At 38.1% G+C, this 21,798-nt stretch overlaps 1 protein-coding gene across 4 annotated transcripts in view; it reads right to left on the reverse strand.

Moving 5' to 3' along the window:
* Positions 1-2,697: 2,697 nt before the first annotated feature.
* Positions 2,698-21,798, reverse strand: part of WDFY2 (WD repeat and FYVE domain containing 2) — a 197,553-nt gene continuing 178,452 nt past the window's right edge. For 2 of the 4 annotated variants that reach the window (XM_001368461.4, XM_056794819.1), the window contains 4 exons: positions 16,491-16,592; positions 15,402-15,532; positions 11,404-11,512; positions 2,698-9,464 (listed from right to left, as the gene is read on the reverse strand). In XM_001368461.4, coding sequence (XP_001368498.1) covers positions 9,435-9,464; positions 11,404-11,512; positions 15,402-15,532; positions 16,491-16,592 — 372 coding nt within the window. In that variant the 3' untranslated portion in view covers positions 2,698-9,434. Of the gene's footprint in view, positions 9,465-11,403; positions 11,513-13,398; positions 13,668-15,401; positions 15,533-16,490; positions 16,593-21,798 lie in introns of those variants that run through there. The other 2 variants (XM_007495394.3, XM_056794818.1) reach the window with 1 other exon arrangement.

Genomic DNA, 21,798 nt, shown 5'->3' on the forward strand with positions numbered 1-21,798 from the left:
TGATAAACAGTATTTTTTGAAGAGGAAAAAGTCCAGAAACATGTGTAAAACTTCTGGACCTCCCACTTCCATAAAGGGGTGAGTTAGGGATGTCTTCTCACATCTCTTTATTCAAGTCCCTCTTGATCTTTATAATTTTGTTACAATTACTTTCTTACCATTTACATTGTTAGAATTACTGTGTATAATTATATTCTTGGCTCTGCTTTCTTCACTCTACATTTGTTTACATAGAACTTTCCATACTTCTATGTAGTTATCACATATTTCATTTTTACACAGTAATATTTCAATATATTCATGTACACCAGTTGTTTAGCCATTCTCCATTTTGATGGGCATTGGCTTTGTTTCCAGTTCTTAACTATTACAAAAAGTGCTGCAAGTATTTTGGAGTATATGAGGATTTTTTTTTTCTTGTCAGTGGTTTCCTTTGGCTATAAGCTCAGAAATGGATAGACAGACCCTTATTTTCAGTGATAGTCTATGGTCTCACAGTCAGTCTGGCCTCATATTAAAAGTAAGGGTTAAGAGCTTTATTACGGGCTGACCTGCTGATAAAGTGGCAAGACTCTACCCCTGAAGGGCTCTTTCCTCTCAGTTCAAGGATTCAGAATGGCCATAGTCACCACAAAGTTCTCAGAGCCATGTTGGCAAACCTATGGCACTCCTGGAAGAGAAGGCTGCTCACCTCCCCCCATCTCCACACATGCCTGAGGACATTTCTCCCCTCACCCACCCCTCTGCCCAGCAGCCCAAATGGGTGCTTCCTCCCTCCCCTGTCTGGGGTAAGGCAGACAGCTCACATGCTATGTGAGGGTTGCAGTTTGGGCACTTGGTCTCTAAAAGGTTTGCCATCACTGACTGTCATAGGTTCTTTTATCTGAGGAAGACACTCACCAGTCTTCAAAGCCAAGGAGTGACTGGAAAGGAGTAACAGTTTTTACTGTTAGATCTATCGGCAAGGCTCTACTGAGCAAGCAACCAAGTGTTCCAAGTGAAAAAGTGTCCACCCCCAGCCTCTTTAGAAGGTTATATTAGGGAGAGACAAAGGTCACACATGAAAAGCAATTAGGAAGGGAAAAAAGCAATCAGGGAACAAAAGGGGGAAATGAGAAAATCAAGTTCTTGTTTATATGGAAGAGGGAGAAGATGCTCTGTGCGGTCTTAGAGAGAGGGGTTAGGAATGATACCTAAAAGCTGAAGCTGCTTTAAAAGGCTGACAGTGTCTTTATAATTTATTCTAGAGGTTGCCTGGTCAAAATAACAATTTATTAAGTAGGTATATAATGAGTCAAGGACTGTACTAGATGTCTTGGAAACAAAGGCAAAAGAAAACATTAAAAAAAAAAAACTCTGTCTTCAAGGAGCACAATTCGAAAAGGGGAGACAACGTGGAAATAACTGCACAGTGGATGAAGGGTGACCTGAGAGGGGGAACTGGAGAGATCTTATGAAGAATATGAGCTTTAAGCCAAGTCTTGAAGCCAGAGATGCTAAAGTCCTCCAAGGGTAAAAGACTTGCTCAGGGTCACACAGCTCATATACTAGAAGCAGAACTTGAACTCAGATATAAGATTCAAGGCCAATCTTCTATCCCCAAGCCATATTATGAACTAGTGAGCTTCCCATCAAACAAAGGATGGCTATTTTCTAGAAATGTTACAGATAGGGTTCATGGGGTTCAAATCCCAAGATGATTTGGGTTAAATGACCTCTGAGATAACTTCTAGTTCTGAGGTTACAGCAATGCCTCTGTGCTCAAATTTTCCTTTTTCATAGAATATATACATTTTGTGGGGTTCGGGAGAGGGGAGAAGTGCTTAAATGGGGTACTTCTTATTCACTATCTACTAAGCACTTCATGCCTGTCTTAGTTTTTGATGTAGCAGAACTTCTGTATGTTTACTCAGCAGATTCTTATGCATCAGTTCATAGGAATGAACCCTAGAGAATGAGCTAATGGCTCATTGCAGTGATGAAATGGACATCCAGAAGCTAACACAGGTCTTCTGATGCCCATACTCTTTTCTATGGTCTGTCAGTTAAGAAGTAAACAGTTAGGGGGCAGCTGAGTAGCTCAGTGGATTGAGAGCCAGGCCTAGAGAAGGGAGGTCCTGGGTTCAGACACTTCCCAGCTGTGTGACCCTGGGCAAGTCACTTCATCCCCATTGCCTAGCCCTTACAGCTCTTCTGCCTTGGAGCCAATACAGAATATTGACTCCAAAACAGAAGGTAAGGATTAAAAAAAATAAAAAGTAAACAGGTTGCACAGTGGATCAGGTACTGGGCCAAGCTCATCATCATGAGTTTGAATCTAGCCTCAGACACTAGCTGTGTGTTCCTGGGTAACTCACTTATCCCTGTTTGCCTCGGTAAAAAGAGCTGGAGAAGGAAATGGCCAACAACTCCAGTATCTCTGCCAAGAAAACCCCAAATGGGGTCAGAAAAAAATCATACAGAACTGGACAACAAAAACAAATAAAAAAGAAAGAATGTCCACTATGATCTCATCCCTTTGGACTGTTAGTATGGAGGAAGAACACCTCATTCTGAGCCCTAGAAGCTACTCAGTAGAGGACTCTGGTCCAATCTTACCTCAGTTGTACAACTCAGCCATAACTGTCCCTCTGACAATGGCATTGTCCATGCTCATATATTATGTCTTCAACTGCAAAGCAAGTACAAGGCGAAGGGTACAGGAAGGTTTCACAAAGGTTTATTTTCAACCACAGAGGCAGCTTTTCATCAAGTCTTATTATATCATTATATGAACAGACATACAGTTCAATTCCATGGAAGAGGGCAAAGGAAAAATGAGTGGATGGAAAACATTCACGCCATTCCGCAGCATTTTATCATGATATTAGATATGTATCTTTAACGTGACAAAGTCATAATCTTTATTATTCTATCACATTGTGGAAACCCTTTGAAATTGAAACAGAGATTTCCTGAATATAATGCTAAGATAGCTGTCTCCGAGCAGGTGGCAAGATCTGGTTGCTGAGGACTTAACTGTGTTTTGTTTTCATACCCAGGGCAAAGGGTAGAGGGCTTAACAATAGACTAGCATTTAAGCGATCCACTCCAACTTTCATTTTTATTACATTTTGACCCTGAAATTCTCAAAGAACTCCCTATTTTAAAATAAATGTATAAAATGGGACAACTGCAACCAATTAAAGATCTGTGCCATAGAGGATGATAGGAAGGATCCATGTTCCTGACTGTGACAAAAGTCAGGCTCAGAAACCAGTTTTTATTTGGCCAAGTACTTTCCAAGTTATACAGTATAGAACAGGTTTTGAACATATATAACAGTTTTCTTTTGCAAAATAACAACAACATTGAAAAATATGTCCTTAAACACATAATATCAATAACATAAAACACAACTAAAGGTATAAGAAACAAAAGTTTGGTCCATCCATTATGTTGGTATGTGCTAGTTGTCACAAAGTGCTTTTTAAGTAACAAAAGATATAAACAAGCCGGTTTGGCCTTTCTATTTAGTAAAGTCTGCCCTCTCCATTATCTAAAAAAGGCAAAAGAGACCCAGAATGTCAAGGCCTGATTTGAAGTCAGATATGGCTCCCCATCTCTAATCTGATCATCAAAACAACATATAATTTCCATGTCTTTTTCCTAAACAAGTTTGATTCTCTTATAACTGCTGACCCAATTCAACAAGCATTTGTTGTCTTCTACATACAAGGCACTGGGCGATGTGCTGGGGGATATAGAAACATAATTCCATTAATGAAAACCAAGAGAGTCTCTGAACTGGAGGAGCTTAACTAATGGAGGTTGGGGAGTGGTCAGTAAGACTTATACAAAAAGGTCTGATACAAGGTTGAGGGAGATCCATGAGGAATATTTGAAATATCTCTTTATGAAACTGTACAGTGATTGATTAGCCACCACCCCCTTTATTTCCACTTTCCATAACAAAATGTACATGTAGTTATAGATATAAAATACAGACTGTGCTTTCTTGGAATTTGATAGAGGACAATACAGAAGAATGGTCTCCACTCCTTTGTCTGGCTTAATCAAGCCTTGTAGATAAGCACTTGCCTAGTATCAGTAGTGGCTGGCTTATGATAACCCTGATGATGAATATGAATTCTACTAATGTAAATTGCAGGGATAGAAACTGATGTTAAAAACAATTATACAGTTTAACTTCTGAGTTCTTATCTGTAAGGCCAGAATGAGGTTTAAAAATAAAGATGATTTTATAATATATAGTCAGATAATACTTTGGGCACTGGAAATAGAAGATAACGCTAGTTTATAGCATAAAGAAATGGAAGAGGGATTGTATAAAGGCAAAAATGGCATTTCAGAAGCCCTGCAAAGCCAAGTATCCCCTGTGGTCATACTATGCTCCTTTATCTCTGCCTCTTTAGGGAAAACACACGTCCCCTAATGCTCCTTGACATGTGTGGGTAGAGTCAGGCTTCACCTAATTCCCTCTCTGAAAAAGTTCTGAAGACACAGCATGTAGTTAGAAATTAGCTTAAGGCCAAGAGCTGTTTCCCAGAATTGGATTGTACAGAGCAATGCCCTCCTCCGGTTGTCGTGGAAGCAAGCATGTAGCCTTGACTCTTCCAAAGGTCTGTGAATACAAATGGCTGGTGGTAACCTGAGGCTGCTCTCAGGGGGAAGGAGGAAGTGGTAGATGGTGTTAAAGGCCAAAATGAACTTCATATGTAAACTCCTCAAGGCCAATGCAGGGAGAAGGTAGTGTTCTAGAGTCATTCCATTGCACCAACGATTGGGCTATGTACCCTGAGAATACCCAATACTTCTTGAATGATGAATCCGTGAAAGTAGGGGCCATTTCAAGTTTCCAATTTCAGGCATTTATAAAAGAAAGGAAGCTTTGAGACTGGAACAATGATAAGTGATCAACTAAACATCTTTCAAAGCATTAGGGATGGTGTTTCTCTTTAACTCCTTAAGGATCAGTGTTCTAATAGCAAACGTGTATAGGAGTCCAGGAACGTTCAGGGTGCCACAAAAGCCTTAGTGCAGCCGTTAACCTTTAAAAGCTTAAAAGTACACCATCGACGTTTAGGACACTATTTTTTGGCACGTCATACTAAATGAGATTGTAATTAATTAAATGGGCAAATCCCTTTTAAGAGTTCATTTTATTCTTGCTCTCCTTCAGGTTGCTGAATGCTTGCTTACTTTCACTCTAAAAGCTTGCACATCTGCACACAAAACAATAGGCAGCTTAAACTACCTTAAATGAGGCAAAAAAGAAGAATTTCTTAGGTCAGCATGAAAAATGTAAACTGCTGGCAAAAAGATTTTAGTTTCCAGTATTTTAAGAGGTAAACCTTGGTGACAAGATCATTTATGTACAGTTAAGAGGCAGTTATGACAGTGGATAGACAGCTGGCTTCAGAGTCAGGGAGCCCCGGGGTTCAGCTCCTGCTTCTGACTCCTGGCAGCAATGTGACCCTGGGTAAGTCATGTTATCTTTCAGGGCTCTAGGCAACTTTCCAACTCTAAAGGTTGTGCAGTGAAGGCGCCTACTTGTGATGGTAGAGGGGCTGTCCTACACCATTGGAATCACAGGTCCAATCCTCCCTATCCATTAAGAGCCTGTAGTGAAATCAAATCAAATTGGAGAATCTCCAAATACTTCTATTACCTTTAGTTTGTAGTTACTCTTCATAGTCTAAATTAAGGCTCAACCAACAAACTGAGCAATAACAAGAAGAGAAATGATATCTTAAGAAATGAGGCTTCAAAGGAAGGGAGGTGTTCCTAGAGCAGGGCAGAGGTCTGCCCAGAAGAGCCACCAAACGGGTTCCTTCATTCTATGTGTTCTTGTGGGTACCTGAACTTCCAGTCTCCACGCTGGCTCTGCGGCCTGAGTGGTGGGGCACAGACCTGCAACGAGTGCCCTATTATCTATTTACTAGCTTGACCAGAGTTGGTGAAAGAAAGTATATCAAATCTATTTTTAAAGAAAAGAAATTGGACCCAATGGCACAATCCTTCCTTTCTAAGGGTGATCTGGTTGAATGCCTTCATGCCAGGACTGTATTGTCACACCAGGTGCTAGTCACAGTTCCCTAAAGTAAAAATTTCCCAAAGCAAACAGTTCCTGCAGAGCTATTCTAGACTATCTCCTCCCCCCTCCCCCCCAATCCCCTCCCCAAAGGCTCCCCTGGCCCAGCCAGTGCTGTCTGTCTGTCTGGCGTGGCTAAGGCTGAGTCTTGGTAAATCTTAAGGTTCTTTCCAATTCTGATAATGAAAGATCTATTTATTAATATTAAGGCAAATGAGAGGGAAATTTAAAAAGCCAATCAGAAAGGCTGCTTAGGCAAAGGAACAAAATGAGGTTCTAAATTTTATTTCATCCGATTTTTTTTTCTTTCTGTTATGGTAGAGGATAATTTGTCAGCTGCTGTTCTTGAGATGTTAATTCCTTAGAAGAAGGAAATGAAGGGGGACAACTAGATGGCTCATTGGAGATAGAGCATTTCCTAGCTATGTGATCCTGGGCAAGTCACTTAACTCTAATTGTCTAGTACTTAATCTCAAATGTCTAGACTGCTATTCTGCCTTAGAACTAATACTGAGTATCAATTCTAAGACAGAAGGTAATGGTTAAATAAAAGTAGTAAATAGAAGAAAGGAATGTCTACTTATTGGGTCAAATGGGGAGGGGGGATTCTATTTGTAAAAAGAGGACAAGAACACAATTTAAAAATCAAAGCATTCAAGATTTTCTGAGATAACCAGCTCATGTGACTACACTATCTTCCCTGAATCCAAATGACATCAAGGACAGTCAGAAAAGAGAAGGAACAAAGCAAATTAGAAACATCGTATTTTTTTAAACCCTTACCTTCCATCTTAGAAGCAATACTAAGTGTTAGTTCCAATGAGGGTTAAGTGACTTGCCCAGGGTCACATAGTTTAGGAAGTGTCTGAGGCCAGATTTGAATCCAGGAACTCTGTCTCTAGGCCTGACTCTCAATCTACTTAGCTACTTCACTGTCCCTCACAAAATTCTTTTAAAAGCAAAATTCATACCACTGATGAAACTTGAGAATGACTCAATTGGCTTTAAATGATGAGCAACTCTTTGGGCTTAGATAAGAATGTGATGTTGAATAGACTTTGTAAAGGCTTTTTGAGTATAGACTTCCATGCAAAAAAATCACATTTAAGTCACATGCCAGTAATCTAAAAGAATCATGTGAGATCCTTTAAGAGTGCAAGTATTTGTCCAAAGAGATTTTTGGCTCATTTGGAGAATTTGTGCAAAGGCCTGATGGGCAATTGTCCCATCATTTCCTTAATACTAGATTTCCCTTTTATTGTACTGGCCAGAATTGCCAAAAGGAAGAAGGCAAACTAGAGTGTGAGGCCTTCTAGTCATTTTTGTGGATCACCTCCACCTATTAGTACTTAGAAATTAGTAATAGAGTATTGAGATCCAGGCATATAGACTATAGACATTTGAATATTTAAAAAATCTGAATTTTAAAAGCCCTTAAATGAGACAGACATGCAGAAGACATTCAAAATATTGATTAGAGCAGCTACTGATAGCAGGGAAGGCATTTGGGGGAGAGAAAAAAAAAGTGGTAAGTGTTTTTTGTTCCTTAGGATGATTTGTCCTATTTACACATTTTGGGGGGTTGGGATGAGTCACAGGAACATGGGAATATTTCTTTCCCTGTGTTCTGCCAAAATTTCTTGTTTATAAGCATAAAATTTCAATTTAATAAGGCATCACACAGTGCTATTTTCCCCAAGGCCTCTTACATTGTCATAATCACTACCAAGTTATTCAAGAGGTCACAGAACCAGGAAGCAGAGCTTTCCATTATGAGGGCTGGTTTTCTAGTTTGTTTGGTGCTAACCGCCAGCCACACAATTTAAAAAACCAAGAAGAGAGAAAGTTAAATAATAAGAAATCTGCAGTACCATAAGACTTTCTGCTTTCCAGAAAGGAAGAAATTAAAAGGGAGAGTTTCCAAAGTCCTCCCCATCCCTAGTAAAAAGTTTGCTAACTCAGATATATAAACGGTACAGTGGAAGTCAAGGTTTTTCAATATAGTGAAAATGAGTTCATTCATAAGAGAATAAAAAATAAGTTTTCTAGATAGAAAATGAGCAAATTTTCTAAGCTCTATATGAGTCTTCTTTTCACAACTGGAAGAACTGGCAATTTTCCCTAGCAGGGTTTCATTCCACTTCTTTTTGGGCTCAAAATGAAAGAAGTTAAGAAGAGAAATACAATAATAGGCAGGCCATTTTGGTTCACTTTAAAAATCATTATCTTACATTTCATTAACAAATTTAAAGTTTTGCCCAAAGAAAAACACACGAAAAAGCAGAATTCCACAATACCATGTCTCTCAAGAGATATATCATTTTAGTATGCAAAATGTCTGGATCAATTCCATGAGTTCCCCCCCCCCCTTTAATGCATAGTTTGAGTGGGAAGAATAAAAGAGATTCAATTAAAATTTTATACAAATGAACACATTTAAGTTCAAAAGGAACAGAAATCTAAGAGACAATTGGTTTTATAATGTGAGGCTTGGTGAAACCTGAGAAGGGCCTGTCACTAAAATTTCACTGAAAATAGCTTATGTGGTTACAGCTGAGTTCAGATTGGCGCAGGTGCTAATAGGAGATGCTCTCAGCTGTAATCATCAACTTCGACATCTTCTAGATGGTTGTGGGGCACTTTAACCACTATTTTTAGGAGGAGCAGGGAAAGGCAGGAAAAACTCCCATTTCCCTTCTGTGGTTCAGGAAACTGAGAGTGGTTTATCTGTATTTGATAAAGACTAGATGAAGCCAGGCACTGCTGTTTAGCTCCTTCAAGAAGTCAGTCGTTCTTCACAAATGCCTCCACTGAATTGGAGATGAAACCAGAAACATCTACAATAAATAGCCTAAATACATTCTTTCTAGAGAGCAGATTTGAGATGAGCGGGAGGTAAAAGTGATGCTTACCCATGTGGTAGTTTATCCTGAGGTGGGGAACTGGTGGAACCACAAAGGCTCCCTCCCACCTCTTGAAAAGACACCTCCATCAACTTCCCCAACAAAGCAGCAAGAACAATGAAGTGTTGAAATATTAAAAACGAAACATCCATCCTACCCAGATTTTTTTCAGACAATCTTAAAACAATGTAGTATAGCCAGGTAATACAAATCATTTGCTTAAAAAAATATCTCTTTATGTTATGTGAACAAGTTGAAATAAGAGTCTCCTTGTTAGTGTGCACCCCTCACTAGCAGATGACTTAAAAACAAACTCAGATTCTTTAGTCGCTCCTTTACATCCTACCACACTCATCTTTACTTTCATCTTCCTCAGTGATTCATGTTAAAATGACTTGCTTCTGGAAATGCTGTTTTTCAGATTCTGGAAAGCATCATCAAGATACCACTGGTGTCATATCCCACAACTGTTAAAAAGAAGAAGAGACCTCATGGGATGAACTAAAATGTATTTTGTTATTTATAATATTTTATATCAATATGCTAATATATCATATTAATTTGTGTTATGTGATACATTTACATAACAATAAGAGTTTTCTTGGCAAAGATACTGGAGTGGTTTGCAAGTTCCTTCTCCAGCTTATTTTACAGAGAAGGAAACTTGGGGTTAAGTGACTTGCCATGGGTAATAGTCTGAGGCTGGTTTTGAACTCATCTTCCTGACCCCAGGTCTGGCACTATTCTGTGCCACCTAACTATCTAATTCATGTTTACATAGAACTTTAAATATTAGCCTCCCAGAATAGTGAGGCAGGTAGCACAAGTTACTTTAATTCTCATTCAGGACATGAGAAATCTGACACTCAAATATTAATAGCTTATTCATTGTCATATAGCTAATGGTAAGTATGGGAGGTGGAATTTGAACAAAGGTCTCCCTTGTCTCCAAGTTCAAAACTTTTTCTGCTATATTACTACCGTCTCTCTGGATAGAGCAGGATGTAGCCGCTAATTTTTGAAATTAAAAAAGCATTAGCTTTTTGATTGAATGATTACTTTCACTGTGAAGAGAGCCCTTATTTATTACCCTTTCTTCAAGATATGGTACAATTCCCACCTTTTTCTTCAGAATCAAACTTTCCCATTTTCTATTTAAATAACTAAACAATGCCCTGCTAATCATTTCTTATTTAGTCATTTAATATCTTTTTTTAATCACTTTTAACTTTTTTCCTCCTACTTGCTTCATGTCTCAATTTTAGACCACTAAAATATATACTATATTGTTCATCAGAAGGGATAGAAAGGGGACGAAGAAACAGAATTATTTTTAGCAAATTCTTCCACTATATTTAGTGATTAGAAGAGTAGAAAAACTGACACAGAGTGGTAAGTTATCCTATTTTGCTACAACAACAAAAGAGATTTAATTCTGTGGGAGATTTTTGCCTACAATCTTAATTCTAAGCATGCCAACCCACAATGATTCCACCTCCCATTAGCATGCTTTAGTACTTATTTTGGTCTGCGTCTGTTATTTCATCCACATAGGAAACCCCTGATGAGGAATTATCCCACTAGTACAAGTTAGTACCTACTCTGCCACTTATTCTTTTAGAATTTCCAGAGGACCTGAGATGACTTGCCTAATAGGCCAATTCCTTATGTGTCAGGGGTGGGACTTAACATCAGGCCTTCCTGACTCTTGGTCCAGCCCCCTATCTACTATGCTGCACAGACTCACTATAACTATTATTTTTTATATATGTGGCAAATGCTACCAACAAACAAGGACTGGGCCTTTAATATCACTGGTATAAGGAACTTCTTGGTTAGGAGATTCCTTCTATCAAAATAGGTTGATACCTTTTTTGAAATTCTTCTTAGAGAGATTAGTCAAACAGATATTGGCTACATTTTGATATAAAAAACCACAAAGTAACTGCCTATGTTGTATTGTATTGTTATTTATTTTGTTAAATATTTCCCAATTCCATTTCAGTCTGGTTCAGTGCCATTCTGGAAGTTTTGGGGAACATGAATTTGACACTTCTTGTGTCCAACGCTGAGAGATTAAGTGATTTTCTCAAGGTAACACAATGAGTGGGTATCAGAAGCAGGGCCCAGACCCCTCTGGCTCCAAGGCCAGCTCTCCATCTTTTATGCAGGACTGCCTGTAGTCTTTCTCCCTAACCAAAATGTAAAGACCTAGAGGGCAAAGACTGTCTTAAAATCCCTAAAGCCCACCACCATTGCTTTGTACAGAGAACATGTGAATAATGTTGTTCACATGTATACTGTCTCATATGGCCCAGAAACTATTACGTCTACAATACTATATCAAAATAGAATAGGGAAAACTTTAAAATAAAAAAATGAACTGACTTAAAGATGACATCTTACCTTAATAACTTTGTCTGTTCCACAAGTCAATAACCATCCTCTGGTGGCATCAAAATGTACATGAACAATATTATGTTTACTGTCATGGAAGGTAGCAGTGGGTGCACGTCTGGAAGTAAAAAAATTTAAAGAATTTATACTTGAGGGCAAAAGACACATAGATATGTATGCGCGTGTGGTGTGTGTGTCTGTGTGTGTGTTTCAGTTGGCAACTCTTTGTTGACATCACTTGGGGTTTTCTTAGCAGAAATACTGGAGTGGTTTGCCATTTCCTTCTGGAGCTCATTTTACAGATGAGGAACCTAAGGAAAAGTGTGAAATGACTTGCGCGGGGTGGGTGGGTGGGGTCATACAACTATTAAGTGTTTAGTAATTACTTAATGCATTTTATACGTGATGCCTTATTCTTGCTCGCTGGCCAACATTTTTTCTGATCATATGTTTTCTGGATAATATCTTTTATGCTACTTTTACATCAAGTAATCACTAGTACTATGCCTTTTATAGGCTTCTCCATTGCCTTCTGGACCACCCACAAATCTGACTCTTGGGAGATGATAGTGTGTAGAGATTTGAAGTCATATAGCACTATGGAAAGAATATTAATGCTAAAAAGATGGTTTTTGTGTTAGGAAGTAGGTATGGTTTTCTTCTTCTAATTCAAGGCTGAGTCCAGCTCATCCCACCTGCATGCTGTGTAATTAGAATCTGTTACCCTAAAAACTAAAATTCCCAGCACCCCACTCTCCTCATGTTATGTACTGACATAGGGGGGCTATAAATTTGGTGTAGCTCCGCCTCTCGCTCTCTTCTCTTCCTGTCGCGGCTTTGGTGGAGCAGGCTTTTTCAACAAGCAAGAAAATTTAGTCACATGATCTTACTTTGTTAGATAATTACCGTTTTATTATTCCTTTACTTCTAGTGATTAATAAACTTTATAAAATATAATTCTTGGAGTTGCTGGACATTAATTTAAATCTTACAATGGGCTAATCAAGCTGAAGTAACCCTGGGCTTTCCACCTAACTACCCAATCACTAGTGGGATACAAATTCTGAATCTCAGACCAAATTTCTCACTTTTCACCAGGCTGCACTCCTGTGGGACTTCTCATTCTGTCTATCTCCCACCCCTCCATTTTCCAGCTTAAACCGTAAAGCTTGAGGGCAAGGACTAACTCCCCCCTCCCTTCCCCACAGCATGTGCTCAAGATATATTGACTGATTTATTGACTTACGGTTATAATATACTAAATAACAGAAATTCCTTATCCATTTGGTGTGGATTTTTATATTTTTGTAGTCATGGATCTCTCTGAAAACAGCAACTACTACCAACATTTCTATAGTACTTCCTATGTGCCAGGCACTGGGCTAATAAGTACTTATAACATCTTATTTGAGTCTCACAACAATCTTGGGAAGTAGAGGCTATTCTTTTATCCAATGGAGGAACTGAGGCAAAGAGTTAGTTACGTGACTTGCACAGGGCCATACAACTAGTACATGATTGAGGTCAGATATGAGCCCAAGTCTTCCTGACTCCGTGTCAGGTATTCTATCTATTGCACCACCTAGCTGCCCCCTGAAAGGTCTAACGATATTATAGAACTTGGTGCACTTTGCACACTATCATGCACAAATATTGCAGGAGCCCCCCAAGCCTTCATTTGAGGAATAATATAAAGTATTCTACTTCTTATTCATTTGGAAGACATTACATAATAATCAATTAGCCAACAAGCATTTATTAAATTATCAAATTCCTACTATATGTCTAGCACTTGCACAGGTGCTGAGAATACAAATACAAAGAATGAAACAATATTTGCTCTCACGGAGGTTAAATTCTATCACACAATGGTGAAAATCTTTGGTGAGCACACATCTCCTTCTTTTTGTGACTTGCTTGATACCGACAGGCCCACTGAACAAAGTTTTCTTTGTGGTCACACCAAACAAGAACTCTTGAATAATAAATGCATGGGAAACAATGTTGGAAATAAACTGCATTTTATTTCACTAAGACAAAGACTTTAAAAAAATAACCAACCAACAATCAATACAGCAGGTTTCGGTAGCCATTTTTCCATCAATATGTGACTTAAAGAGGTGGTCTTCTATGGGAAATTACATAGTATTGATTCTAAGATGGAAGGTAAGGGTTTAAAAAAAATAAGAGGAAAACACCCATGATGGAACATTAATATCCAGGAGAGGACATCATGGAAGGGAGCAGCCACATGCCAGGCACTATGGAGAATCCTAGGGATAGAGGCAAAAGTCAACTATAACAAGCACCACTAAACATGAATATAATTTGAATATTGGTCCCTAACTGTTTACAATTATAGGGGGGAAAACACAAAACAAACATGAGGAAACATGTCAAGTTGTTTAGGACAAGATGGAGATTTTAAGAAAGATCTGTCTACCTCATCACCTAAAATGGTCAGTTTTAAATTTCTAAAATTGAGTAGAGGTTTATGTTGGAGTTTTTTTTGAAGCAAAAATGTAACAAGACATCTTCTTGTTCATATTTTAAACATTGTGAGATACTAAAACAATCGCATCAACATTGGGTTAAGGAGAAAAATCAGAGGTGACGGAGACAAAGAGAAAATAGCACTAGAAGGAACAGTGACTCCTGTTCTTTCAAATGCTATCTATATTCTTTTTGTCTCATTATCCTCTGGAGACCTGAGGTTAAGTCTAGGCTCTGTCTGCAGCTAGCCATAAGGCCTTGTCCAAGTGAACTGACTACTTTTCTCTCTGTCTCACCTGGAAATAGGTCTCAGTTGTAAAAGGAGGGGTTGGGCTAGGGAGCTCTATATTTACTTCCAGTCCTACCATTCAATCATGAGAAATAAAGCCATACTAAAGCAAAAACCAGTTTACTCATTTCATCATGAGAAGATGAATGGAAGGGAAGATAATCAATGAGCACAACTGCTACAAAGTTAAATCTGGCTGCTTATAATTGTAATTATTAGAGCAATGCTCCACTACACACCTGATAAGTGGAAACCAGAACTTTGAAAGCAGACAAATTAGGGCTGATTATTTGCATCACAAAAGGATTCCTCAATTTTATAAAGTATTCACTATAGATTTCCCCTAAAGTACATATAAAATAATCATTCAATTTATATCTACTAAAAAAAGTTATTTTAGATTCTCTGTGGTGCTGGGGGAAAAGGGATGAGGGATGGCCTAGGGAATACAGTTGGGATACAAATTTAGGTAGTTTTAAAAATATCCTTAAGAAAAAACAAGGCACTCCACTTCATGCCTCATGAAAAGGCAAAATGATTTCCAGAGTAATATGTATACTTTAAAAAAATTAGGCAACTTCAAATAGAAGTAGCTCAAATTTTAGTGCGAGTCCCCCAAAGTCACTAGAATGTAGTGGCATAATGTGTTTAGTATGGCTGCTGGGAAGAATTAAAGGGCATGGTATTTTGAATAGCTAAGCAAATACGTATTTGTCCATTTGATGTGGTGGCTAAGCAGTATCCTCTTGGAAAATTAAATCTATTTCCAATCTTATGGCTAAGTGAACTCCAGTTAAGACCAAATGTTGGTCAAAAAACAAAACAAAACACTCATCCCCTTTCTTTTTGTACAAATTGCAACAGGCATAGGATAGGATGTGATATGGCAGACATCTCAATATGTTTTTTTTGTCCTGGAAAACTGTCCATTAGAATTCACTCACAGAACAGATTTAAGTCACCAAAATGCAAACACCCTGCATTTCCACTAGTTGGCTGAGAATGGCAAAAGGAAGACATTCTTTCAACATTTACCACAAATTGTATGACTGTAGAGGAAGGTAAGAGAACATCGCTAGGATGAGTATTTTGTCATAGACTGTGCTATATCTTCTTAGCTGGCTGCTATTAAGACAGACAGACACTACTTTGGGCCTTCAACTAACTGCAGCTACCATATTTGGCTCTTTTTACTTGCATTATGCAATATGCCATTGAGACTTACTCTTCATCCGTGATGGACTGGTGACAGCTGTCACAGACTCTCACTTCAAATTCAAAGCCCATCAGTGGGATGGAGGAACGCTTGGAGCTGCATTTGCCACAGACGGCCTTCCCACACTTCCTACAGTGGTGCTGGGAAAAGGAATAAGAGACAGAGACATTCAATATGGCCACCACACATTGAGCCAGGGCTCTACCCATGGAACCCTGTACAGTCAGCAAGGTTCAAAGTGAAACAACTCATCCCTAAGATGGCACGTGACAGTGATAGGTGTCTGGATTCCATCTGCTGTCATCTGTTTAATCATAAACATAAACAGAAATTCCTATAGGCAAGGACAATTTGGTTGTCTCAGCCTTTCCCCATTACAGCATTCTGGGAATTATAGAAGTTTCCAGCTTAGGATGTTCCCCTGATAGGCTTGATGGAGGATGTGATAGGAAGAACACTTCAATTTCATGAGCTGATCTACCAAAACACATGGCAGCAATGGACAAGACTGTGCTATGGGCAACTTGGGTACCAAAATTAAGAAAAGAAGATAGAAAGAGGATAAAAGCATTCTTTGCACAAATTTGCCACTTGGTGTGGTATAAATTTTTTTTTCTTTCTATACTCCTTTATTTAAAGACTCTTTCAGTAGACATCTCTGGAGTTCATCAAAAAGCTAAGTCCTTGCCAAATGCGAGACAGTAAGGATATAATTGACCTTTGCCCTCCAGGATCTTACTACATAAAAGGAAGAATAAATAAGCAATGTGTGCACTGGACAAGTAAGATTCAAAGCAGGAAGAAATCACCGAAGAGAGACCCAACTGATATGTATTATATAGAAGGAGAGTTGGAGATCAAGTAGAGAAGAGATGACATTTTCCTAAAACAAATTACGTAAAAATGAACTACAATAGGCAAAATATAACTGAGTACAATTAATTTTGAGTCACAAGTTGACTCCTAGGTGGCCAACCTTCCAAAATAAGCTGAGAAAAAAATTATTTACTCTGTGTATGTGCTTGAGAAAGAGAGATAGAAAGGCAGAGAGACAGAGACAGAAAGAAATAGAGAGAAACAAGTATCCAATGAACTAACCTGTCTCAAGCCGATTTTTTTACTGTCCCACATTTGCTTGAAGTTCCAGAAGAAAGGCTGGTCACACTTTTGACAGGAATCACTATCCAACCATTCTGGAGTCTTGTCAACAAAAAAAACAAAACAAAACAAAAAACAGTTATACTGTGAGAGGCCACAATGACAATCAGCATTCACATGGATGCAACTAAAAATCCACTGATCCACATGCATCAACATGTGAATATAAATAGGACAAAACCCAAATGGCTCCTTGTATTCAACCTTATACTCTATTGAAAGGAGGTGAAATTGGGAAATAGCATGATCCCAAGTAAGTAAAAAGAGACAGCAACAAGGTCTAAACCTGTGATTTCAAAGGTCTAGGATACCCTTAGATGAAGAAATGCAGTCTTCTGTGAAATAACTTAACATTTTAGAGAGCTGACTAGAGTAGAGCCATTAAACTTGGGGGGGGGGGAGCTCAGGCTTTGAGCAAGATAAAAATGGAACTGGGGAAATGTTTGACAAAATAAAAGAAAAACAAAATAGATAACATTAATTTATGATTTTTCTAAGCTGTTTTTATTTGAGTCTGACCCTAGTGACCTAAGCAATGAGAGATGAAGAGACTTGTAACCAATGTTACATGGTCAGAATGCATGAGACAAAGGAGATTTAAACAAGGTTCACTTGGCTTTGAAGATTGACTCTATCTACTAAACCATGGTGTTTCTGGTTAAATAAAGATAAAGTCGATATCAAGGAAATATAAATCAGATGTACTTATAATATAGCTGATTAAAAGCTAAGTAATTTTTTGTTTAATCAATCTGTTCCTAAAAATTTTCATTAGCAACAAAAAATGAACTCCTTTAGCATTCTTATATTGTTCCAATCCATTCATTTAATGAGTTATGTGACATCACACTTCAAATTAAAAAATGCTAACATTGTCATCAAGATGTAAAAGAATGGCTGAGTCGATAACCTACAAATTTTCTTCCACAATGGCACATGGAATGTAGCCAATCACATAGCTCTTGGCAGTTGGGACCTGCCATTGTTGAAGGTTTTGCCTCTTTATCCTGAGGGTGAGATTATAAGCTGGTCCAACCTTTCAATCTTTTCATTTTACTGATGAAGAAACTGAACTTCAGAAAGAAGTGATACGTGAGAATTTGTTCAAAATAATCCCCTTTGGGATAGCCAAGATGGTTGACTTTTTTTTTTTTTGCTCAACTGAAGGGAGAGTTCTGCATGGAAGGGAACATACCTGGAAATAATTATGGCATAAAAAAAGAAAAGGCATCAACAAAACTTAAAAAAAAAAAAGATTTAATCTCTAAGTGCTTCAAACTTGATTAAGATGGTTGGTTTTTGTTCTCAGCAATCCATGATGTTATGATTAATTCTTTATGATGTTTCTAAAAAGTCTGCTCATTTTAATTGCAGTCACTTCACTTTAATTTGCATATATAAGTTGGTAGGGAAACCGGCTATTAATCACTTTCTGGATATGTCTAGCCCAATAGAGCTCATCATATGGCAAAGAGACAGAGATCATATTTGAGAGAATCACTGGGAACTTAAAATGCTATCTGGTCCATTCTCTTATCTCCAAGTATTAATTATCAAAGGGGGCAGTTTGTGAACATTTAGAAAAAGAAATCGGTCAATGCAATAAGCTGTCATCAGTTAAGAATAGGTCATCATGAACATGTCAAACCCAGTGGAATTGCACACCAGATATGGGAAGGGGTTTGGGGGGAGAAGAGGGAAAGAACATGAGTCACATAACCAGGGAAAATTATTCTAAATCATCTAATTAAATAAAATTTAAAAATTAAATTAAAAATAAAAAAAAGAATAGGTCATCATATTAACCTCTTTTTTTCTTTTTTTGGCTAGTAGGTAAGGGAAATATCATCTCTATTATTCATCAGGAATTCAAACAGTATTTGTCAAAACCTTTTGCAAAATCTCAGGGGACAAGATGGAGAGGTTTACTGGGTCAGGAATTGGCTGAATATCTACAACCAAGAGTCCCAATCAAATTTAATTTAGATGGAAGGTCTTAAGAGGACTGCTGCATGGCTGTTCCCTTGGCACTGTTCTGGTCACCATTTTTATCATTGACTTGGACAAAGATGTAAATGGCATGCTTATTGAACTTGCAGATGACATGAAGCTGGGAAGATCAGTATGATTTGCTTGGGGTGGGGAAAGGAATCTAAAAATTTACTGTGTACCAGAATGATGGACCAAAAACTGGGTTCAAAACCATGGGAGCAGCTAGGTGGCTTAGTGGATTGAGAGCCAGATCTAAAGGCAGGAGTTCCTGGTTTTAAATCTGGCCTCACACCTAACTGTGTGACCCTGGGTAAGTCATTTAACCCTCATCACCTAGCCCTTACTGCTCTTTTGCCTTGGAAACAAACACAGTATTGATTTGAAAACAGAAAGTAAGGGTTAAAAAAAAAACAACCCTAAATCATATAAAGATAAGATAGAGAAAACAAGACTAGAAAGGTGTCACAGAAAATAGTGTCAGGCTTAGAATCAGGAAGACTTATCTTACTGAGTTCAAATCTAGCCTTGGACACTTCTTAGCTATGTGAACTTGGGCAAGCCACTGCAACCCTTTTTGCCTCTATTTCATCATTCATAAAATGAATTGGAGAAGGAAATGGCAAATCACTCTGGTATCTCTTCCAAGAAAACCCCAAATGGAATCACAAAGAGTTGGGAAAAAAATAAACAACAATAACAACAGAGCTAGAAAGTAGTTTATGTAAATTTGAGAGCATATTAAATTCACTGGTATGACACAGCAAGTAAAATAATGTTATGCAACACCACTGGACTATGGGAGATGGTAGTTTCAACATATTCTGCTCTGGTCAGACAAAATATGGAATATTGGATATAGTTTGAAGCATTGGGTTTTAGGAAGGATGCTGACAAGTTGAGTATGACCAAAGGAAGGTATTCAGCATGGTGAGGTAACTTGAAAGTAGGCCACAGAAGGACTGACTAGAGGAAGTGGGAATCGTTAGCCAGGAGAAGATATACTGCCGGTGAATGGTTGGAGTGAGAGGTAGACATAACATTCTTTAAATAACTAAAGGGCTATCATGTAAAAGGAAGGTTAGACTCTGGCTCCAGAAGATAAAACTAGGACCACTGAATAAAAATTAAAGGGAAGCAGGTAGCTAGGTATAAGGAAAAGCAATAAAGTAGAAAGACCATGAGATTTGGACTCATCCAAGTTGAGAAAATTTATATATTTATAAAGTATCTATTATGTACATTAAAACTTAAGATCATGAAGTCATTGATTGAAAACTAGAAGAGACCTTGGAGGATACAGAATCAGACTCCTTTATTTTACAGATAAGGAAACTAAGGCCCAATAAGGTTTAGTAATTTGATGAAAATCATACAGAGAGCAAGTAGCCTAGGCAGGATAAGAACTAAGGCTTTCCTAATTCCGAGTCTAGCCACTAGGCCAGGATGCTTTTCTCATCCTCAACAGCTTTGCGATACGACTTGATAAAAGTAATTTTATCGCTTTAAGATTCAGTCTTATCTTTAAAATAAAGAGCATGTACTAATGGCTTGCTAAGGAGCCTTTCAATCCTAAAACACATGTGCCTATGAGTTAGAGCAATTGCAAAACATGATGGCCTACCTAAGGGGCAAAACAGGGGATGGAAGGTTACCTGTTGGACATGATGCAAATGATACTCATAATTTGGGGAGGGGTTGGTCTAGATTAATTGCAAGATCCTTTTCAACTCTTAAATCTATGATTCTGCAATCAGATCTTTCCCCATTTTGTTTGAAAGGAGGAATAAAAATCACTTATCTGACTGGAAACAAAGAAATGGGTTAAGGTCTGATTTCATTTGTTGTCCATGTCTGATATCAGTACTAGAGACAGATTGGACCAGATTTGCTGAAATAACATTTATAAAGATTTTAGCTTAAAATGACATTTCCCCCAAAGAACTGACTTTTCCATGCTGCAATTTTTTTTAAAAAGAAGAATAAAGATTCAAATCCAGAAATGCCAGAAATGTCTATTTTTAAAATCTCCATTTGGTATATACTCAGAAGTTAAGTGATATTTACTATTAGAAATTATATCAAGTTCATTCTTGCCTTCAAGTCTTTGCTCATGCAAAGAACTGACTCTAGATCTCTAGATCCTACCAATCTTTCAAAGTCTGTCTGAAGTTCTATGTCCTCTAGTCAAATATTTCTGATATTCTTTGTATCAAGGGTTCTTAACCTGGGGGTAGATTTCAAAGTGTCTGTGAACAGCTAGGGAGCAAATGGTTTTTACCTACTATTAATTTATGAGTATTAGTATTGTCTCATTATAGAAGGAGATTTGATGGCCATCTAGTCAAATCAGCAACTATAAAGATTACCCTCTTTTATGGTATTTCCTGGATCCCCAAGGGCTACCCTCCTCAGCAAATGGAAGGAGAAATTAGACACTTTGAAACAGATGTAGTGAAAGAAGCTTCTCCTAGCTGTAGTAACGCCAGCAGAGCTGAGCTGTGACATAAAGAATTCTGCAGATGGGGTATACACGTTGGGGTATACCAATACATGAAAACTCCAGGCATATTTTTGCTTTCACCTGGAAGGGATCACAATATACCTGGTGTCGGCTGCCACAGGGTTATGTCGAAAGTCCGAGCTTATTTGAGCAAATTTTGAGCCAAGACACAGACAATATAACATTTAAAAATAGCAAATTAATCAAATATGTAGATGATCTACTCTTGGCTTCAATAGATGCAAAAACATGTCAAGAAGATAGCAAACACCTTCTTTTGGAATTGCACAAAAGAGGACATAAAATCTCTAAGGATAAAGTTCAATGGTGTCTCCAAAAAGTAGAATATTTGGGATTCATCTTGACTGCGGGTGCTCGTTATATTTCTCCAAAACGAATTGAGAACATTCAAAAATTGAGTGCTCCTACCACTAAGAAACAGCTGAGAGCAATTTTAGGAGCAACAGGGTTTTGTAGACAATGGATTCCTTGCTATGGGGAAATCACTAAACCCCTTATAGCATTAACAAAGGATTCGGTTCCTGAACCCCTCAAATTAGAGCCTGAACACTTGGTCAGCTCTATCAGATCTAAAAAAGGCTATCATGTCTGCCCCTGCTCTAGGCATCCCAGATTACAACAAGCCATTTACTTTATATGTGCATGAGCAAAGAGGAGTAGCCTCTGGTGTGTTAACTCAGACTTTGGGACCTTCTCAGCGCCCAATTGCTTATTATTCTGCCCAACTAGACCCAG

Source organism: Monodelphis domestica, chromosome 4 (genome assembly GCF_027887165.1).
Source record: "Monodelphis domestica isolate mMonDom1 chromosome 4, mMonDom1.pri, whole genome shotgun sequence".
NCBI classification, from domain to species: Eukaryota; Metazoa; Chordata; class Mammalia; order Didelphimorphia; family Didelphidae; genus Monodelphis; species Monodelphis domestica.